At 39.0% G+C, this 17,739-nt stretch overlaps 1 protein-coding gene across 1 annotated transcript; it reads left to right on the top strand.

Annotated features, from left to right (window-relative positions):
- Positions 1-9,179: 9,179 nt before the first annotated feature.
- On the top strand, positions 9,180-15,418 carry LOC103755722 (programmed cell death 1 ligand 1). Its single transcript, XM_018070490.2, has 7 exons — positions 9,180-9,248; positions 9,886-10,239; positions 10,707-10,988; positions 12,200-12,310; positions 13,180-13,230; positions 14,154-14,219; positions 15,165-15,418. Exons 1-7 carry the CDS (start codon positions 9,194-9,196, stop codon positions 15,185-15,187), a joined length of 942 nt encoding a protein of 313 aa, XP_017925979.2. The 5' UTR covers positions 9,180-9,193; the 3' UTR covers positions 15,188-15,418.
- The last annotated feature ends 2,321 nt before the right edge of the window (positions 15,419-17,739 follow it).

Genomic DNA, 17,739 nt, shown 5'->3' with positions numbered 1-17,739 from the left:
TTCGTTGCCCTCCTTTGGATGGTCTCTAATAGCTTAATGTCTTTCTTATATTGTGGTGCCCAAAACTGCACACAACATTCAAGGTGAGGCCACCCCAGTGCAGAGCAGAGCGGGACAATCCCCTCCTTCAACCAGCTGGCAATGCTTTGCCTGATGCCCCTCAGGACACGGTTGGCCCTCCTGGCTGCCAGGGCACTGCTGACTCAGATTCAACTTACCATCGACCAGGACCTCCAGGTCCCTTCCTGCAGGACTGCTTTCCAACATCTCATTCCCCAGCCTGTACAAACATCCAGGATTGTCCCATTCCAGGTGCAGAATCCAGCACTTTCCCTTGTTAAACTTCATACCGCTCATGATTGCCCAGTCCACTAACTTGTCAAGGTCTCTCTGCAGGGCCTCCCTGCCTTTGAGGGAGTCACCAGTTCCTCTGAGTTTTATGCCATCTGCAAACTTGCTTAGTATCCCTTCCTGTCCTGTGTGCAAGTCATTTATGATATTGAAGAGCACAGGGCCTACGATGGAGCCCTGTGGAACCCCACTAGTGACAGGTTGCCAGTCTGATGTCACCCCATTCACTATTACCCTCTGTGCTCGACCCATGAGCCAATTGCTCACCCACCATGGGATGTGTTTATCCAGCTGTGTGCTGGATATTTTGTCTGAAAGGATATTGTGAGACACATACCAAAAGCTGTAGTGAAATCCAAAAAGATTACATCAACTGCCCTCCCTTGATCAAGGAGGGAGGTTGTCTTGTTATAAGAGGAGATCAGGTCTGATAAGCAGGAATTTCCTCTCATGAAGCTGTGCTGGCTGTGACAAATGACTGCATTGTCTTTCAGGAGTTTTTCAATACTTCCCAGAACAATCTTCTCCATAGCTTTACCAGTCACTAAAGTGATACTGACAGGCATGTAATTTCCAGGGTCCTTCTTCTTGCCCTTCATGAAAATCTGGACAATGTTCACCAGCTTTCAGTCATCTGGGACCTCTCCAATTCCCAAGACTACTAAAAAATTATCAAGAGAGGTTTTGCAATGATATCGGCCAGATCTTTGATGATTCTGGGATGAATCCCATCAGGCTCCATAGATCCAGGGATCTAGGGATCCAGCTGGAGCAGCAGATCCCACACAATTTCAGGGTCGATTGGGAGTTGATCGTTCTCACAGTCACGGTCCTCCAACTCGGCAATGAGACACCCTTGGTCCGTCATCTGTGTTGAAGATGGAGGCAAAGAGAGTGTTAAATGCCTCTCTCTTGTGTCTGTCCCTGTTTGTGAAGTGACCATCTTCATCCTGTAATGGACCAATGATATTTCTATAATGCCTATTGCCATTAATGTATTTGAAAAAAACTCTTTTTGTTGTTCCCCACATTTCCAATTAGACTTCATCAGAGAAAATTGTGATTTATGGGTCTCTCACTGATAAATCTGTGAGAATGAAATTTTCCTTCAAAGCAGGTTACCGAAGTTACCATCCACCTCTACCCACTGAGCAGAAGAGTGTTTCAGAGTGCAGTAGACCTCTATATTGCAGCTCTGGTACAGACTCTGTATTGCAGAGGTCTGGTTTCTGTGGCGGGGTTAACATAGTGAGGTCACTTGGTCTGTTCAGTCTAGAGAAGACTGAGGGGAGACCTCATGGCCATCTACATCTTCCTCCTGAGAGGAAGAAAAGAGGCGGGCATTGTTCTCTTCTCTGTGGTGACAAGTGACAGGACCCAAGGAAATGGCCTGAAGTTGTGTCAGGGGAGCTTTAGGTTGGCTATTAGAAAAAGGTTCTTCCCCCTTAATGGTGATTGGGCACTGGAACAGGCTCATCAGGGAAGTGGTCACAGCACCAAGCCTGACAGAGTTCAAGAAGCATTTGGATGATACTCTAGGGCACAGGGTATGATTCCTGGGGATGGTTGTAGTGCTAGGAGTTGGACTTGATGATCCTTTTGGGTCCCTTCCAACTCAGCATATTCTGTGATAATGGGGCAGAAGATTTCAATAATACAAGACTAGAGAAGGGGGAGTGAGGGGGCAGGAACTGTGGCTGATTGCTAGGGAAATGGGACTGGTTTCTTGAGAAAGGATTAAGGACTTAAGAAGTAGCATAGGAGAATGGAAACTAGTTTCGATAGGGCATAAGAAGCTACTGTGGTTTATGCATGCAGAAGGGAGACAGGTTTGAGCCACACCAGACTACAGACACTGGGGAGGAGTCCATCTGCAACAGGGGCTGCAGGTCTTGTCTCTCCTTGCTGATACTCACTTGCTGCTTCAGATATGAACTGAGTTACTGGCTTCACTTACGTTATCAATATTCATGGCACCACACTGCGGAACATTGCCTGTCCTGTTCCAGTTCCCAGTTGGTCAGGTCATAATATGGAGCTTACAGAAAAAAATCAGACAGCATCACATATTGCTGCACACATGGTGCTGTTAAATTGCTGGTATTTCTGAAGGCAAGCAGTATTTCATTACTTCAGAAAGCTGTAGGTAGTGCTGCCGTTACAGAAGACCCATGTGCAGTCGTAAAGACATTTTGTACTAATGCCAAGCTGGCAGCCATTAGCCAGGCAGTCATGTCTCCTTTGTTCTTGCCATCCTTTTAAAAAATACTGAAATTATAAGATGTATTTTCTCCACAAAAGTTTGTCCAAAAATAAATAAGTCTTGAAAATTTTGGATGTGGCACTTAACCAAAAAAGTAGAGTAAACTGAAAATGGAAATAATTATAATTTGTGCCAATGCAGGTGTCTACTGGATAAGTTAAATGTGATTTTTACATTACGATAAAGAAAAAGGAACATAGAATAAGAACCAGAAAAAATGTTTGAAAGAAGACAAGCACTCTTACTCTTATCTTTATATGTAGTACACTTGGATGCATCAGTTTGAATTTTACCATAATGATTTAGGTATAAGACAATTCATTAACTGCTTCAGTTTCAAAATCCATATTAAGAAGAGAGAGTATCATGCTAGAGATAGCCTGTAGAATTAAAATATGGAAAATAGGTTACACCTGTATCAGTTTGCCTGATTGATTCCATTGAACTGAAAATATTATCCACAAAATTACATTCCAAAATCTAACAATCAAAACAGTTAAACAGTTTGAAAGAAATGAAGATCAATGCCCTAAACTCATAGTATTTAGCAAGCCAATTTCCTTGTTTTACCATAGCATATTCACTTGAGTATTCTAAAAGTCTATTGACTGTAAACAAAAATGACTGTAATACATTTTTAACCCCATGATAATTATTTTTTTAACTTGTGACAATAACTTTTATTTTAGATTTCTAATATCTTATGTTAATTAAAAAAAAAAAAGGTGATTGCTTCCTTGAAGATTTTTACGGTTTGTTTTACTATTCAACTTCTGAAAATAGGAAATATGTGAATATATTTAGACATAAACTTTGAAAATCCAAGCACCTATAAGGACAAAGATAAACCTTTAGCTTTGACAGAGCATTTTTTGTTTGCTACAAGGGAAGTCCCCATGTCATCTAATCTTCTTAACTAAAGCATTTATCATAAACTAGAAGCTTCCTCTTCATTCTGGGAATGTTTTTGCAGTAATTGTTTGTTATTACTGTAAAGAAACTTCTCAGTCTGGTTTGTGACTGTTTTGTCTGGGTTTTTGACTTTATGTATTAGAAGTAACTTTATAAGTAAATTTACCATTTACAAATGTCATGTTTATTGCTCAAAAATTTGAAGCTTATTAAAATATGAGCTTCCTTTGAGTCCTTTATATCGGTTCCAACCTGCCTTGAGGCTTCTGTGCTTCTCTGCACTTGTGGAGATGGGTCTCTGTTGTGCTGATATCCCCTGTGAAGGCCTGGGAGCAGCTGGGGCAGCAGGACCCCATTGTCCCTCTGGGTGCAGAGGAGCTTGTATTGCATTACCTAACATTCCACATCCTTCTCTCTGAGGGGCTCATGTTATATGGTTTGGAAGATTTGAACCCAATCAAACCAATCTTTGTCAAACACCTCAACAGCATTGTCTATATCAACAAAAAACCTGACCATTTCAAGGTAGGGATTTCAGTGGCTTCTCAACCACCGGCTCACTTGTAGCCTATAAAACCATTAATTACATGTTGCGAGTGGCAGTACCTGATACTTAGGGCATAGAGACCAGGGGGGTTTAGATGTCCTTCCTGATACTTAGGGCACAGAAAGCGTAAGGGTTTGGACGTCCTTCCCCTCTTTCAGTACACACCTCTGCCTCTTGCATGCTGCCATGCATTACAAATTTGTATTTGCTTTATATTCCACCCTGTAAATAAACTCACAAGTAAACTTCTCACAATGGCTCCTTGGTTCTTTGGTAATGTCCTGAGCAACATTCTTATTTCAAGGTTGCTTTCTTTTGGAAAAGTTATGGCAGAGACCTTATTAGAATTATAACATAAGAAGTATTATCTCATAAAAGAAACCCTATACCACACTATATTCCCAGATTGTATTATCAGGTTATTAAACTGGAGTGTTATCCCCCAGCAGGATCTTTAAGTGGACAGGAACAGAGCTATTTAAATAAAGTTGAATTGCTTCTTTGTCCCTGGAGCAGCAGGACATAGCTCCCGAACTTTACAGGTGTCCCGGATGCTGTATCATCAGCCACATTCCCATCCTTTGACACAGTCATCCGCCAACTAAGTAGCAAGCCATCCATTTGGGAAGTGAACAATATGATTCCACCAAGCTAAAAAGAAAGAAAGAAAAACCAAAAGCACGCAGCCAGGTGCCTGACCGATGAGCCATGCGGCTCGCTCCCAGTACGTCTCTTCCTGGTAAGGGAAGAGAAAGGAACAAGCCGGGAAACGGTGTCGGTGCTGCTTTTGGTTTTGTTTTCTACAACCCCCGTCTCTCCAGAATGGACAAATCGCCCGCCCCGGCTGAAGCGAGGTTTAGGAACACAGCGCCGGGGTTTTTCGGGGCGGCTTTCCGCAAAGGGCCGCAGCCGGCGGTGAACTCGGAGCGGGGGCAGCCAGGGAAGACCCGGCTGGGGGCCGGGGTGTGACCCATCGGAGGCTGGGCCGAGGGAGCCGCCACATAGGAGGAGCCGCAAGGCAGCGAGAAGCCGGCCCGCAGCTCAGGGAATCGCAGGGCTGTCGGCAGTGGGAGCCCTATCCCGGTGCTGTACGGAGCGCATCCCCCCGTGAGGCGTCCAAGGCCGCGGGATCCTTCCCCCGCACGTTCTCCCCGAAAGCCTTTGCTTTGCTTGGGAATGCCCGGTGACAGGCAGGACTGAGGTAGCTCTCTGGGAAACTTTTTGCAGAACAGGTAAAAAAATAACAAACCAAACAAACCTCACCAGCTGCTGTACAGAACGGTGCTGTAAAATGTGTTTGTGTGCATGTAGATGTATGTGTGTATGTATATGAGTGTGTGCATACGAAGCAAAATTAAACAAACAAAAATAACCGAACAAAACCCCACCTGCCCCGGTCTTTTACTTACTGCTAAACACTTAAATGGAAAAAGCAACTTGATGACCTCAAGGCAAGTAAAGAAAAAGCAGAAACTAAATTCCCAACATTGAAAGGTAGCTACATTAGTGGCTTCTGTGGTCTCACAGTATTTTACAAATGTATTTCCTTGTCTCTTTGTTGCATGGTTTTTTCTGAGACAATATCATTAAGCCTATTTTTAAGCACACACACACACAAAAAGATCAGTGGAAATTAATATTCATCGGTCTCACCTATTGCGGAAATCCACCCCCTCAACCTCCTAAGGTAGTTTCAGGTTGTGAGAACCTAAATGTTACATTGAGCTATTTTATATACCACTGTTTCCATGTTCATCTCACACATCAATTAAAAAGGTTAACTCTAACCAGTTTTGTGTATTACGTGTTTTTGCTTCCATGACAGATACAGTGAGTGGGCTGTCAAGTATAAAGAAGAAAACACTTTTAAGCGGTCATTTCACAGTATTTTAACTCTTCTGGGAACCTCGACCCTTTTTTGGGATATGCGAGGAGAGTCTAAGTGGGTGAGCTTACACTGAAGCAGAAGTTTGAAGTTGTATTTTGTACACCTGGTTCTCCCACTGCAGTCCACAAGGTAATGTGAGTACCTCCTTTGGCTTCTGATACCTGGGATTTTTCTATATTCTCAAATGATTTCTAGAACCAAGATAATTAAAAAGACAGTGCTCCCTGCTTTTTGATAAGCTGGTACATAGGCTTAACAACTTTCCTTTCACTACACAGTAGCAAGGCAAGGGGCCTTCACTGTGTTCAAATCCTGGAGAGAGAGTATCTGTCCTCCCCAGAGGAGAGTAGGCAAATGCTCTTCCCAATATTCCTGTTCGTCCTACATTATTCTTATCCCTATGACCTTTAAAGACATGAGTAAGTTCCGTAGAAATTTCTAGTCATTGTTAGCAGCTGTTTGCCACTGCTTGAGATTAATACTGTATTTTAGGTACTAATTTTCCTAACATTACTGTCTCTGGTTACAGAGAGTCACTGTTAGCAATATAGAATTTTCCCTCGTGGGGAATTTTCCAATAATGGGGAAGTTTCTTAAAGAAGTAGGTGGAGTTACATCAACATTTAAGTTCTCTCACATGAAGTCTTCTGACTAGTAGTTCTGTTTTTCCTGTCTTCTTTACTTGATTGTGAAGGAAACATACAGCAGCAATACTGAAGAGCATTTTGCACAGTGAATACATTTTGCTTTTATCAAACTATTTGCCATAGCTGTTGGAAGCTCCAGGAGGAGAGAAGGGGAATTGTGGTAGGTTCTGTAAGAAAAATAGCAAGCTGATAGCTTTGGCAGAGAGCTTTGATTGGCATCAAGGTTTCAAACTGCTTCAACCCATCCAGTCAGAGGATCCTTCTGCCTCAGCATTGTTCTGTAGAAGGTTTTGTAATGGTTATTGCAGTGAGGTTTTTTTCGTGCGCATCTGGATTTTACCTGGACCTACTTTTTTTCTCTCTTAAAGGGAAAAATTGAGTACAGCAGCAGACTTTCTCAGTCTTGAGGAAATTTGTAAGTAATAGTCATACTTCTTTTTTGTCTTGTAAGGCTTGTTTTTCTCTACAGTGAAAGAAAGCACAATAATTAAATTTCAGCAATTGCAAGACATAAACATGGGTCTTAGAACCATAAAAGCTAACCTGTCATATGTCTTCCATGAGTTAATCAAAACATCTCTCCTGAAGTTCATGCCAGCATTCAGATTTCCTGACAAAAAGGTGGATTTAGGTTGCATGCGTGGGTGTAGGTATCATGAATGTAGTGCACATGATGTTTGTTACAAGCAGTCTACTGTTTTGAGAAGTCTACTTTGTTCTTTGCAGTCTACAGCCTCTACCTAAAAATAAGGAAAAAAAAAGTAGAAAGTATTTTGAGTCTGAGTGTGCTACAGCTTTGGTCATTTCAACATGTGGAATGCACACCAATACCCAATACCGGTGACTTAGTCTTCTGCAGGCTTGTGTCCAGAGTAAGTGTGACCATGGCACACCTGTGAGATCAGTATGCCTCTATCTTGTATGAGAAGCTTTACTTCGGAGCTTAGTTGGTGGTCTGGAGTGCTTGTGACTCACACAGTGGCATCATGATGGAGGAATTCCAGTGTAAGCTCTTGTGTAAACTCCAGTGTAAACTCCCAGAAACTCTTGGGAACCCATAGAATTAGGGAGCAGTTTTCTAGTGCTTTCAAGGACATCACTAATGGCTTAGGAATGAATTTGGTAGCTAACCACACTACAAAGCCTAAGATTTATTGATGAATTGGATCTTTCACCCTGAGAATCTTTGTATTTTTGCTTTATTATATGCTTTTGTAATTGCTCATATCTGCCTAACAATGTGTTTAGATAGAGTCCCTTCCTCAGCTCCTTATATTTTGCCTTCTGCAAACTAGCTATTGGATCAGACAGCAGCAATGAGAGGAGAAGAAGTAGCTTGAATCAAATTCTTATGAGGACTCTAATTCCCTTAAGCCACAACATTGTAAAGGCACAGGTGTCTTACGATTCAGGACAATATTGTCACCTTAGAATCATCTTAAAGTTGACAATCAGAGAAAGAAGATCAACTATCTTATCAAAAATGGTTATGGCTAAGAGTCATGGTGCAGATAGAATTTCATTGGTTAGGAAATGTGATGAGCATGCAGTTGTCTAATTTCTTATGCAAATTCTGAAACTACCACTAGAAAACAGTGGAAGCCAATTTTTCCTTATTTTTGTAGCTGTCTGGGTATCCAAAATTAGGACTTTATTTAGATAAAATCCTACAGTTTTCCATATTCATGAAAGATTTCCATTACAGTGAGTTTGAATTTTTCTTGGCAGTAATTTGTAAAATTATGGCAGTGCTGGATACTGGTATTGTTCTGACTTAAAATACACACTTATCAAAATCAGTGGGTGTGCAAAGGTTAAGTGTATGAATTGACATTACTAAACATTTTATAATGTGAAAGTGTTGTATAGGCGTATAAAACCTATGTCAGTAAAGAGGGGGAAAACTTCTGACAGAAAATTGAAATAATTTACATGTTCAGAGGTAAAGCAGCAGAAATTCAATAAAATAGATTCTGCTTGTAGGCTGACTCTTTTTGTCACTGTTTTACAAAGGCACTATTGTGTAAATACGTGTTATTAACTACTGCATGAATTATTTTCACAGTATATGTAATTTTGCAAGCCTAATGATAAGTACTGTGAGACCAGAGTAGAAAGGAGGGTGTGTTCACAGTATGTTAAAATAAGGCAAAGAGGTGGGGAAGAACCAAGTTCTATTTTCTCCACTGAATGCATATAGAAAATTCCTTCATTCTCCTCCTACTAGGAGCAACACTCCCTGCTACAGTTCGGGAAAAAATTGGGTATTTGTGAGTACGTATTTACTATTTGACAGGTAGTGATAAAACATATGTTTTGCCATATTGAAGGACAGATGTTTAAAGCAAATAAAATAAGTTGGTTTTCCCATGGGTTTTGGACCTATGCAGCAGGAAGATTTCTGCCTGATTACCTACTGGGTGCAATTTTGTCCTGTTTTCAACTAGAGTGGAATTCAGTGCCTTCTGCCCAGTTCTTTGTGTGGACTGACTATCAAGTGTATTTTACAGCACAAGTTAGAAAATGAGTAGGTATTTATATTTGTCTGTACCTATTATTTTCTGATTTTAGGTTCCATCTACATCATGGAACGGCCTTTACTTTTCTATATATTTTTATTCTACTGGAATTTCCTCAATGGTAAGAAGCCAAGTTGTAGAACTGTTTGACTGTGTTTTCCTTCCGTGTATAAGCACAGAAATGTTAATCCCTCAGTGTTCCTTCAGCATTTGGCTTTTTTTCCTTAATGTTTTAAATAAAAAGATCTCAGCATGCTTTTACATTAAACTAGATATATGCATTTTCATATGGGGCCAGGTTGAAATCTCTGTCAGTGATCCAGCATAGACACCATTTCAGACAAGGCACCTTTTGCATTACACAAAAGGTATTATTGGCACCGTAAAACCTGGGAATTGTTGTGTATTCTTTAGCATTGTGTGTAAAACCAAAAACATTTGTGTATAACATTCCTAGGCACTAACGGTTGCCTGTAACAATGGCAATGTTCTGAAAGCAACAGCTGAGGGACTCTGTACACACAGTCAACTGTTTTTAGTAAAGAATCACACTGTGTTTGTGCACAAAGCAGGTGTCTGAAGGTATAAGTAGCCCAATTTGTCCCAGACTTATACAAGTGCATGCCAAAATGTTTAACTTTTCAGAACAGAGCAGATACTTTGGTCCTTAAAATTTCCTATGGATATGGTAAGACATGACTTCAAAGATTAGGCTTATTATTGAAAAATTAAGTTTTCTTCCAAATTTTATTTTTCAGCTTTATTCACTGTTGAAGCTCCTCAGTCACTCTACGTTGTGGAACATGGGAACAATGTGACCATGGAATGCACATTTCCAGTGAATGGGAAATTAAAGTTTGGAGATTTAAATGTCAGCTGGGAAAAAAAAGATGAGTTAAAGAAGCTGGTTTATGTACTTGTCAGAGGAAAGGAAGACTTGAAAGGTCAGCACAGTGACTTTAAGGGAAGAATAAAATTGCTGAAAGAGAATCTGAACTTGGGACAGTCTCTCCTTCAGATCACTGATGTGAAGCTCAGAGATGCAGGGACTTACCACTGTATTATTGGCTATAGGGGAGCTGATTACAAGACAATCCACCTGAAAGTTAAGGGTGAGTGTACTACTACCAGAGGTTCAATACTGTCTGATACTGCTAAAAGATTTCAGAGGAGACCCTGAAGTAAGACACATCCAGATTAGTAGTTAAAGAACCCTCTCCAGAGACAGGAGTTTCCTGATAGTGCTTATGCAGCTGTATAATTTAGTGTTTCTGTTTAGGTTGAATCCATGCTCTGTCCTTTATTTCCCCAATGAGGAATGGTGTTTCAAAACCGTTTAGATTGTACAAAGACCATAAATCTAGTGCACTTTTCTAAACAGCATCAAACTTGTAATAAATCCTGTACCTCCAGTTACAGACACAGTAATGATATTTACTTTTCGTGTCAAGGGTATTATTTGCAAAATCCAAGCTGAAACGTGACCCTGAGGGTTGGGGATACAGAAAAGGTGTCTTGCATTTAATATATGCTGTTCTTCTAGCTTCCTTCTAGTAATCATTTTCTTCCATCTGTTTAGCTCCTTACAGAACTATAACCCAAAGAGTGGTGAGCACAGGACACAATGAATGGAAGTTGACATGCCAGTCTGAAGGATACCCAGAAGCTGAAGTGATATGGCAAAATGGAGACTATGAAGATTTGACTGACAAGGCAAACACAAGTTATCAAACTGGAAGGGACCAGTTGTATCATGTGACAAGTACCCTTACAATCAAAAGCAGAATTGATGAGATATTTTACTGTATATTCTGGAATAAAGAGCTGCAAGAAAATACATCTGCCATTTTACACATAGCAGGTAACATTTCTAAATTTCATTAATAGTAATACACTTCAAGGTGCTATGTAATTTTGTCCCAGTGGAATCAACCATGATTTGTTTCTCTTTCCTATCTAATTTTGAAAAGTCTAAAAAGAAATACCTGTGTTGTTTTGTTATTAATATACACTTCCATCATACTGACATGTTCATCATGAATGTGTGGTTAGAATTCAAGGACAGGAATTTTGCATGACCTGCAGTTATATGAAGATCCAGTCTAAATGTTAAAAAAGTTTCATTATTTGAGAGACATATAGCTCAGAGACTGGAAATAAAACTCTCTCATATAAATTAAACTCATCTTCCAAGAATATTCTATTTTGCTGATGATTACTGTCAAATAAATTAGAACAGTATGATCTTTTCTTGCCATTACAGCCTTTGCTTTGAGCATATTTAAATGTAACTAACTGTACACAGATTTTTTTTTCCTCATAAAGTCTGTAATGAAGGAAAATGCATGAATGGACAAGACCTATACAGTTTCTCATTAGACCTTTTACCTGGGCTGCATCCCTACTGCTTTTGCTTTTGATTATTCTTCTCTGCATTGTAGCCTGATATGCTTTCAACCAGATTGGAGACTCAAACAACAATATTTCTGTTTATCAGATGGTTACTGTCAGGTCATTCCCCTGGTCCTGTTCATAACCTAGTTTTAATAACACCTGTGCTGGCACACTTTTTGGGCCTGACAAGAGTTGAAAACAGGCAGGCAAGAGTGAGAAAGCCAAGTCATCCTTTCAATGGGCAAGTTTGTTTTTAACAAGAAAAGCCTTTGGGATTCAAGGAGACCACTTATCCTTTGCATTCAGAGCCTTACCAGATGAAAGGGACTTTCTGTTCTCTTTCTCAATTAGCTTTTTCCTTTAGTCTTTATGGGAAACTAAACTAGATATAACAGATAGATCCTTACTGACAAGCAAGATGTGTGATGAGAATCAAAGGCACTATCACATGGAATGCAGGGAACAAAGATAAATATTAATATGTTCCATCTTTTTTTTCCTTTATTTGAACAAAAGTGTGGTTAAGTGTGTCATGAGCACCTGACCATAGACACAATCTATAATGCTGTTATCATATCTGAATTGCTCATAGCAAAATTAATATGGTGAAAATGAAAGCAAAAGGGAGGAGCTCATGCAATTATGTAATGTCTTATCCCCCACTTCTTTTTCTTGAAGATACACCTGATGGCATTCTGTGGACTGAGAGCAGACGCTTTGTTGGAGCAACTCTCATTACTACCACTTTTGTTGGATCAGGGCTTCTATTTATGTTCTGCATAAGAAAAGGTATTCAAATTATTTATTTTAGAACGTCTCAGCTATTATCAATCTGTTCTGTTAATTCATCCTCACTGAGGTGGAATGAGAGAATAAAAGTCTGCCTTAGATCTTTTGTCCAGAAATCACTAAATTTTTTACCACATAAACTATTTCTCTTTTTTTATTGGACTTAGTTAAATACTGGCAAGTTAACAGAATGGAACAGGTTATCAGCTCTTCACAAAGCACTTGTCCTGTTAATTTTTCTTATAGATGATGTAGAGCAGTAAGTTTAATGTCTAATCTATTAAAACTCTGAAGTGCAGTTTATTCACCCACTGAAAATGGAAGTTTCCTATTCTGGGTCCCCCATCTTGACTGGGGATCAGCATGCTGTTAGCAAGCAGGGCACTGGAGGTTTTTTAGGTTTTTTTCCCCCCTGCATTCTCTGAAAAATTTAATTGAACTGTGTTTTTTCAAGTGATCCAATTGTTAGGAATTCTGCATATGCCTTTATTCTGGCCAAAATACTGTAAAAACTGTGGACTGCATAGGAAGCTATATGGCCAAGGTGTTAAGTATGAAAGATTTTTTCACAAGAGGGAATATTCCGTCTCAGGCTTCGTGTCACTTGCTAGGTTTTGAACAAGTATTTTCCAGTGATGTAAATGTATAGAATCAATGGAGTTCTGGCTTAGGAACTAGGAAAGGAAATGGACAGACTGGGGCCACTAAAGAATTTTTTTCAAGTCTTTGAAGAAATTTAGTGTTTTGAGAAACAATGATTACACTGTGTTAAATGTGCCCCTCCCACCAGTGTGCTTAAGCCCTCCATTAGATCTAAAGTAAGTATTTTGTTTTCTTATTGAATTTTTTTCTCTTTTATTTTCTTTCAGCTAGAGCAAATAAGGACAACAGAACACCTGTGTTGAGTTCATCAATAACAAGTATGTACATATGGCATAAATCTGTCTCAGTGTGATTCTTTTGGAAATAATTGCTTGAGAATGTACTTTGTAATGGTGACAACCAAATGGAGATTTAAATTCAACTTTGATTTTACTTTTCTACTATTTATGTAACACTTATAAATTACAAGTGAAGAGTGGCTTTTCATTACTATGTCAGCTTATTGAAAGGAAAATGTGAAAGAAAAGCATACTTATTCTAGGAGCAGATGCATTCCTGATATGAACAAGGACAGAATGGTATGCTCTGTGTTGGAAAGTCTGCAGTAGGATGGGACATGCTCCCTGGAACTTATACCTCAGGATGGTGTCACATCCTGATGTGCAAACCCTGTCTGCAATTTCAACCATGTTAGCATGGTCCTGTGTTTTCTGCATTATTATAGTGTGCATTTGAAGGTCTTTGTCACAAAATTCATGACAAAGGGTTTGGCCCTGTTGAGAGAAACACCAGAAAAAGCTTTAGCTTCCCTAACAGTTTCTTTTTCCTCATGTTCAGATACTGGTGCTATTTATGAGTGAAGCTCAGTGAAAGCTGGTAGCACTGTGACAGTGAGAAATGAAGGAAAGAGTGAAGAGATTACAGTGGGAGAGAAGAGATTAAAATAATTTTGTTGTCTCTCATGATGGCTATTGGTTGATTTATTTTTAATTTGTTGTATGCTTTTATTTGGAGACCACCTTGAATTAGACTGCTGTGTGAAAATTAATCCATACTGGCAGATGGGTTTTTCCTAAGAAAACCTCTCCTGAGAATACTTGCCCAAATGAGCACAGATTTTGGTGTTATTCTGTTCTCCTGCTCTGCATTTAAGTCACTCAATTCCTGGGCAAAGGAATTTATCACTATCTGAAAAGTTTAAGCTATGCTCACTGTCTGTATGTATGTTGTTTGCTTAAAGATCTATCAAAAGATAAGGATACACATGACTGCAGAGATGCTTCTTTTGAAGACAGAGAGCTGAACTGTAAGTATAAATGACAAAGGGAAAAAATAGCAAATTATACACAGCACAAATCATCCATGGTCATTGGAGCCTTGATTCATGGCTGGTTTATTTACTCCCTTGTTTCAAAAGACAGAGCCTTCAAGAGAAATACAACCTCCCGTTCTCTGTCTTACAAACTCACTGTCATAACTCATTGTGTACTGTTTGTTACATCAAATAATGAATCTGGTTTTTAAAATAGAAAGGATATACCAAGGAAATGTGATGTGGAGTTATAGCCAAAATCAGTCTATTTTTCTAGTTCACGCTTTTGCTATAGAAACAGTTTTTCACACACAGTGGGGAAGGAGAAGTAACCTGTCACAGCCACTTGAGCAAGTCTCAAACTGCGAGATTATGTCTTGGCAAAGCAAGAAAATGTATGGGCAAATTTCTGAAATCTCTGAAACATACTTTGGTATGGAACAGTGGTATGGGTGAAATTATTGAGGCTTTTCTTTTATATTCTTGCTGATTTCTAAAGCACTTGCATTAATTACATCCCAAATCCTTCCCTGCTACTTCGCTGCAGTAAACTTACAGATAAGCCTGCCAGTCCTGCGGGTATAGATCTCCAAGTCAAAGAGTTAGGGCTCAGGTATATGCTGCTACTGATATTGAGAGATAAAGCATGAATGCATTTGAAAGAATTTGAAAAGCTTTTAAAAGAAAGGGGAACCTAAGCAATAGCAATTTCACTGTATTTACTAAAGAGCACTTCCCACCACTTCATTTCCTCCCACGATCATCTTCTTCTTCTGTTTGATCATTTAATTAATTTCATTTAGGTCTTTAATTTAGACAATGAAGGACATTTTTTTGTTACCTCCAAACTCTAGGAAAGAGGCCCAAACCCATGAACTGTTTTGTGACTTCATCATTCAGTAATTTGGTAATTATATTATGTAATTCTTCCTTTTACAGATATGCAAATTGAGAAGACCTAGATAGAGAAAGCAGGGGAAGAATTTTTCCTCTGTGGTGAAGACTTGACAGCTCAGATATTCTGTGTTCTATCTATTGAAGGGGATATTAATTTTTTGTTTTTATGGTGTGATGGCGATCTTCTAATTGTTGTAACTTGGGAAAAATGCAATGAAGTTAAAATAATTATAACACCTTGCATTCAGATGTCTGTATATGGAACTAGATATTGAGGTATTTATTTAAATATCCAAGTTTCTACCTTACGAGTTTCATTGAAAATGTCTCTAAGGTAAAGCAATTTAGGTCTAGCTATGAACTTCATAGCTAGTTCTTGATAGGTCATCTTCTGGACATTTTTTTTTCCTTCCTCACCTGAGCTCTCAATTTCCTGCAGAGATTTTGTTTTCCAGCTTTTAAAGAATTTTTTCAATAGTGTGATCCTCATAAAAGATAATGGTACAACAAGACAAGATGCCATACATACAGGGCATTTTCTGTCCTTAAAATACCAGATTACTCACAGCTAAGCCTAAAAATGTGCTGTAACCCTCTTGGCAACTATGGTTTAGAAATTAAATAATACTGAGCTTTTTGATCTCTTCCTCTTAAAAGTGTTTTGGTAATTAAATTTCCTTGTAATATATCTGGCACTACTTGATTACTGCTCATTACTTTCCTGATTTACAATTTGGGGATAATGCAACTGTTTAGACCTTCAGAAAGAAGAGCTCTTGTTTTGGAGGCTATTTTCTTCATCTTGGGAATAGAAGAAAGAAAACCTTCTTACTTCTAGGACATGAAATACATGTGATATATGTGATATATGTGATTACTTCAGAAATGCATAGGAAACATGCTCCTGGATCCCATTTCTTAAGTTATTGTTATGTTACATTTTGCTAGATACATAGCTTTTTTGGGGTGGTCATACAGAGGTGAAAATTATTTATTACAATGATATTCAGAATTATATTTTTTTTAATAAAACAAGTTTTGTTTTTCTTCTGTTTTTCCCTGCTCTCCTTGACTTGTAAGTACATAGAGTAAGCACTCCTGCACTTTTTCTGGGAAAATAAAAATGCAAGATTTGAGTGTAGAAGAGTGTCTACACCTGTGTCATCCTGCTCATGGCTCCCACAAAGAAGAGATGACGGAGAACTGGAATCTCATTGGATTTGGCTATTATTTTTCTGTTTAAAATAAGTTTGTTGTGCAGTCCTAAGAATGTGAACGCAGTCCTCAGCCCAGGGTTTCACTGCTGGCACTATTCAATCTAGCTAATGTAAGGTTGTGTTTACTATACCTCAGCGAGCTGTAGGATATATAGTATGATAGAAAAATGCATCATATAACCATAGTGGAGTTGGTAGACCCCAGTTAAGAAAAACAATTACTATAATTTCCTTAATTCATTGCAGAGCTTGCATATTGATGTACTAATTCTTGCCATTGAACACCCCCTCCTGTCTCCCCACACACTTTTTGAGGCCGTAGTCTGGGTGTCACTGAAGGTGATAGCCAATTTTCAGTTATCCACAGAGTGCAAAAATGGTTTTGGAAATATCAGGGCCATTTGTATACAAAACACTGACTCTCCTCAACACACAAATATAGAATCACATCACCACATAAGTGATTTCCTTTCCAGACAATTTTCTACTTTCTCTTTGAGATTGCAATAGCTGTGTGCATAATAAAGCAGAAGTCTGCTCCTTTTAGTTATTATCAGCCTTTGCAAAGAAGTGCTGTCAGTGCATGGAACTGCAACATAGTGTCATGTTCCATGTTCACATGGAACATAGTGTCATGGAACTGAATTTTATGTCTTTATCAAACTCCACCAAACAAAAAGAACTGTTGCATTTCTCTTTTCCCCGCAGGAGAAAGGGTAACTTACTGTTGAAAATGCTGTATATCAGATGAATAAGATAATGAAATGAGAGGACAAAAATGTAGCTTTAAATTCTGTAGCTAAACCCCAACATCTAAAATAACAGTGGTTGAGTTCCTGAGTGGTTGATAGGAAGTGTGAAATTTTGCTCCTTCCCTAGAAAAGCAGCATGCGTGGTGAATAACAGATAAGGTGAAAAGAGCTGTCCTCTCTAAATAAGCTGTACTTTATACTTCTCTGGAATATGAACCAGACCTTGTCTAATCTAATTTTAGTAACTTTCCAAATTGAGCTTCTGGGATAAGCCAAGTCCCTCGGCTTTGTTATTATGAATACGGGGAGACAGGCCCACATGTTTATCCTCCAATGCCACGAGAGCTTTCAGCTCAGTTATTTTCCACTCATGACAGAGGGAGAATATACACCTAAGTGAAAGTACAACAAATGTATGTCATGAGAACTAGATAAGAGAAAATCCTTCCTATCCTAACATAAAAATGTAGTTAAGCACTATATGTGTAATAGTATTTTTTCCTTCAGTTAAAAATGTTTGTGTGCTACTTCAGTGTTTCTGGATATCTGGAAAAATAACATCCATCAGGAAGATAGACCAGGTTTAGCTTCAGTAAGCTGCATTTTGCTTCCTAATGGCCAGGCTTTATTAGATTTCCAAAAGTGCTC

Source organism: Manacus vitellinus, unplaced genomic scaffold, assembly GCF_001715985.3.
Source record: "Manacus vitellinus isolate BGI_N305 unplaced genomic scaffold, ASM171598v3 scaffold_18_pilon, whole genome shotgun sequence".
Taxonomy (NCBI): Eukaryota; Metazoa; Chordata; class Aves; order Passeriformes; family Pipridae; genus Manacus; species Manacus vitellinus.
Note: the sequence above shows the minus strand (reverse complement) of the source record. Positions and strands in the feature narration are given on the sequence as shown.